The sequence below is a fragment of the Apodemus sylvaticus genome, chromosome 1 (assembly GCF_947179515.1).
Source record: "Apodemus sylvaticus chromosome 1, mApoSyl1.1, whole genome shotgun sequence".
NCBI classification, from domain to species: Eukaryota; Metazoa; Chordata; class Mammalia; order Rodentia; family Muridae; genus Apodemus; species Apodemus sylvaticus.
This window is the reverse complement of record NC_067472.1, coordinates 99,961,368-99,966,492: the sequence shown is the minus strand read 5'-3', so window position 1 is coordinate 99,966,492 and position 5,125 is coordinate 99,961,368. Positions and strand designations below refer to the sequence as shown.

The window sequence follows — 5,125 nt, the reverse complement described above, 5'->3', positions numbered from 1 at the left end:
AAGGAGAGGAGGAGGAGGAGGACATTTATTGCTCCCAACTTACCTCTAGCCTAAGAAGCAAGAGGCATATGGACAATATGGAAAAGGTTCTAGCAATTAATTCTTTATTTAATCTCCTGCTGATTTAGCATGAGGTGATAAATGCCAGAGGCTGCAGTCTCTGACCTCAGGGGAACACCGAAGACAAGTCAGCTACAATAGCACAGTAACTTAGACTTAGATGACTAACTTTTTATTATACAGCAACTCTAAATATCTCATAAGACAAAGTCTTATCCTCGAATTTCATAAGACCTGATGCTCTCCCCCCTCTCCGCTACTTCAAGAAGAACCTATAAGAAAGAAGAACTCCATGCCTGGGCTGGCAACTGACTCCGATAGCCTTGTCCCATACTTTATTTAGAACAGAGTATTCAGCCAACAGAGTTGGCTTCAATCTCTTCAAATCTTCCACTGATCTGTCCTTAACTATCTGTACTTAAACAGCTTGTGTTGGTTTTCTTCAATATAATTCCCTATCAATTGCTAGCCAATGTCCAATTTTATTGTCCTCCTCAAAAATTTGCCCCTGAACAATAATTTCTTTTTAAAAGAAAACTGTTTTCTTCTATTGTCTGAAAGACAGCCATAAAGTACAAATAAATTCTGATTGCCTCATCATAGATACTGTTCCCCACAACTCCATTTCTTTCAGTTATTGCCCCATTTCCTCAGTTTCCCCACATAAAGGAAAAAAGAAAGAAAGAAAATGAATTTCTGTATCTATTTTTCCCCTGATGATCATCTACTCACAGGAATTCAATCCCAGCCAGGTTCTTTTCTCATTCCATGTGCCTGTTATTGCCAATTCATCAATATGAGCTATACAGAAAGCCCTTCCTTATCCTCCTTTCCCACACTTTCAGCAACATAGACAGTTGGCCATTCTCTTTTCCTCTGAAAGTTTTTATTCTCTCAGTCCACAGAAACACAAAGACACTGGCTTACTTTTCCCTTTTCTTTTCTCTCTTACTCTTTAATTCCCTGTCTCTTTCTAGTTGTGGAAGTGTCTCGAGATTTTTTCTAGTGGGGAGAAATCAATGCATTGATTCTTAAGTGGTAAGAATGCTGAATATACATCACTGTGCATGCTTAGCCCTAATTAGAATTCATTTTCAAGTTCCAATTCAAAGTCACTCTCAAAACCAGCAAGGCTGAGAGAACATGGAAGGGGTGAAAGCAGAGCTGTGAAATGCCAGCAGAGGGGCATGCATTGGAGGAGGGAATAACAATAAAGATGAAAGTAGAGAGCTGAAATGTGGGGTACAGAAAGAGTCAAGCTGCTGGTAAAATGATGATGGGGAAATGAGGCAGACAGGTGCAGTCTAAGTGTTTTAAAGTGTGTATAAAGAAGATCCACTGTAACCTATAATTTTTCAACTCAAATAAGCAATATAATAAGTGGATATTACAATACAATGGTGTAATCATCAATGTGTGGAGGGTATACTAGGAGCCAAAAGTTTAAGAAGGTATGTGGGCAGGGTTGGAGAGGAAAGCTAGGAAAAGCTTATTAAAAAGTAGGATCTATGAAGAAATTTTTATAAACCCTCCTTTGTTTCTGAGATAATTAAAATATACTTCTTTTAAATGGAGTTTAAACAGAGGTACTTCACATGAGTGAATACTGTTGATCACAGATTAATAATATGGATTATTGATGAAAATGAGAGTTACAAATATAAATCACCCTCCTCTGTGTTACTTTGCTCAGAAAACCACAAGGTTTTCATGCGATTCAACATAAACTATTGCTGTAGCTCTTGGTGGCAATTCATAACTAGATAATAGGTTTCAGCTCCTGAAAACACTGTAAACTTTGCTTGCACACTTCTATTTTTAGTTTCTATGGCATCAATGTAAATAGTAGCAGTAATAATAATGAAAAGAAAGTCCATTTCATTTTATGATTTCACCAGTTCTAAGACTATTTATTCCATTAATGCCTTAGAAGGCATTAATAAATTTCTCAAACCAGGAATATTCCATTATATATAACATATTTAATACAGCTGAAAAATACTTTCAAGCAAATTTTAAATTTATTTTTTATGTTGAGTTACAAGATAGTAGGTTTCCATATGATTTTTCCATATAAGCCTTTATTTTTATCAATACCCCCTCATCCTATGTCTTCCCCACCCTTTATAACTTCATTCCGCCCCCAATATTCCTATCTCTGTTTTCATATCCTCTATGTTCTGCTACCATCTGTTTTTAAAGCTACCCCACTAATCTAACCCATAACTTTCCTTGCTTCTTCAACAGATGCATCAGGTTAAACATACAAAACTAAATACTCAAAGTCAGGATCAACATGTGAGAGGACATGGGATATCTGTCTTTCAGTGTATGAGTTATTTCATTCAGTATTACCTTTTAGGCTAAAGAGATGCTTCAGCAGTTAAGTAATCCTGACTAGGTTTTTCACTGATACAAAAAGGCATAAAAATATCAAGTATATGCTTGGGGTGCCATTGGTAATTTTGACACATGTTTAGATTGTATAGTTTTTAAAGTACACACAAAATGTATGAACCACTTACAATTGTTAAGATACTTTGAAAAATGATTAGGACAAATGAAAACTACTTTTATTTTGCTCCTTTTAAACTATTCTTTACAAGTTATAATTTTAAAAATGACCATTTCATCATTTCATTACCAATCACTTCAAGAGGAAAAAGAAAAAAAAGGAGGTGAGAAAAAGGAAAGAGAAGGAGGAGGAATGGGAGGGAAAGGGGGAAGATATATTATGTTACACACACCAACACACACACACACACACACACACACACACTGAGGCCAAGAAAAGTCATCTGTTAGGCTATCCATAAAAACTGGTGCTTATAATTTACAGGGAGAGGATGGGGAACAACTGAGTTGATTTATATCTTACCAAGAGTAGTTGGTTTAAAATTTTTGCAAGCCTCAAAAATCCTCTCCCATTGATTTCTGAGAAACCTACTTAAGATTACTTTCTTTAATATTTAGGTTCAGGATGGACACAAGACCAGAATATTCTTGTATCACTATCCTTTATACTCTGAAAAATAGCTACTCTAGGTAATGGAGACTCACTTTGAAAGACAACAGATAATTTTAAATAGTGTGAATCTCTTCCTGTAAAAAGCCAAATGATGAGAAGATTCAAAAAACTTTTATCAAGGACATATTCTCTGCTTCTCCAGAAAAAGAAACACTTTCACTTCCTTGCTTTCATTAAGAGAATTTCATTTATAACAGAAATCTGCTGACATTAAGAAAGAATTAAGTCTAGAAGATACCTACTAGAAGCCCTTAAAAAGTAGACTGTGTAGGGAGAAACCACTTACCCAAGACCCTCTTCAAGGCCCCAGTGACCTCCTTATTCCTCAGGCTGTAAATGAGGGGGTTTAGAGCTGGGGTCACGACAGTGTAGAAAACAGATAGGAGGTTCTCTTGTTTGAGACTAAGATAGGAACTGGGTAGGACATACATAACTGTGAGAGCCCCATAGTACAGACAAACAACTGTCAAGTGGGAAGAACAGGTGACAAGGGCTTTCTTCCTTCCTTCATTTGAAGGCTTGTTGAGCACTGTGAAAAGAATTAATATGTAGGAAGCCAGGATGGCAGCAAGTGGGGGAATTAGGAAGGCCACACCCATCACATAAACCATAAGTTCATATTTGGAAGTGTCTGCACAAGCAAGCTTCAGCAATGGAGGGATCTCACAAAATAGATCTTTGATCTTACGGGATTTGCAGAAGGGATATTGCATTGTGTGGATGGTATATCCTAGAGCACTCAGGAAACCCAGGATCCATGATGTGGCTATTCCAAGCCAGCAGATGCTTGGCCTCATGAAAACCATATAGTTCAGAGGGTGACAAATAGCCACATACCTGTCATAGGCCATGAATGCCAGAAGGAGGTCTTCCGCACCACCAAGTGTCAATGCCAGGAACATCTGAAGGGCACAGCCCTCTAATGAGATGGTGTTGTCTTTGAGCAGAAAATCCATCACAGCCTTGGGGATAATAATTGATGTGAGAAAGAAGTCTATGAGAGAGAGCTGCTGAAGCAGAAGGTACATGGGTACGTGGAGCTGTGCATCCATGGTGATGACCAGCAGCAGAAGCCCATTGCTAGTTATAGCCAACATGTACAGGGCTGTGATTATAGCACAGAGCAGTTCAGGAGAGCCACTGTCATCCAGAATCCCCACCAAGATGAAGGCACCTCCCAATGTGGAGTTCCAGTACTCCATTCTGTGTCATTTCTTCAGTAGCCAAGATAAGATGGTTCAACACAATTTTGCTAATATGGGTCCTGGTTTTGTAACGTTATAGTTCACTTAAGATACCCAAGAGGACTCCAGTAAAATGATGTCTTTCCTGCTTTGCTTCTTGGTTTCCAAATTTCAAATTGATGATTATATCTTGAAGAAAGATTTATCTAAGTGGAGATAATACACTAAAATAATAATTTTAAAATAGGTTATAACCTGATGAAAATATTAAATAAGATATAACCTAAAGAAGTATAGAAAGACTAAATTAGCTCTTTGTTACTCCATCATTTCTTTAGTGTAAATTTGGTAAATAGTTTTAATATTCCAATTTTCTTTATGAATAGACATATTTTAAATATGAGATTCGCAACTTATATGAGGTGTGGCTTTAATAAATTATGTCTATTACTTCTTCACATTTCTGGCTTTTTCTTAAAAATTATTCATTCTTTTTTTCTTTTCTTTTCTTTAGGACAGGGTTTCTATGTGTAATCCTGGCTGTCCTGGAACTTACTTTGTAGACCTGGTTCATTTCAAAATTACAGAGCTCTCCCTGCCTCTTCCTCCAGAGTGCTAGAATTAAAGGTGTGTGCTGTTCTTTCTATACAGTCCAAGGAGGCCACAAGAACATCTTCCTTCATCTTCCTCAGTGTTGGCGTTTTAAGAACGCACCAAACTGTCCAGCTCATTTTCTATATTTTATAATGCCACATTTCTTATAGTCAATCAACTGGATGAATACAATGTTGCCCAACTTAAGTACCTATTTCAAAGCCCCATATTCTCTAAGAGCCTGAAAAAAGATTGCTTG

General features: G+C 37.1%; 1 protein-coding gene across 1 annotated transcript; it reads right to left on the bottom strand.

The window, feature by feature from the left end:
* Positions 1 to 3,339: 3,339 nt before the first annotated feature.
* LOC127680286 (olfactory receptor 2AG1-like) lies at positions 3,340 to 4,290 on the bottom strand. The gene has a single exon (XM_052175799.1). The coding sequence runs from the start codon at positions 4,288 to 4,290 to the stop codon at positions 3,340 to 3,342; it is 951 nt and encodes a 316-aa protein (XP_052031759.1).
* Between the last annotated feature and the right edge of the window lie 835 nt (positions 4,291 to 5,125).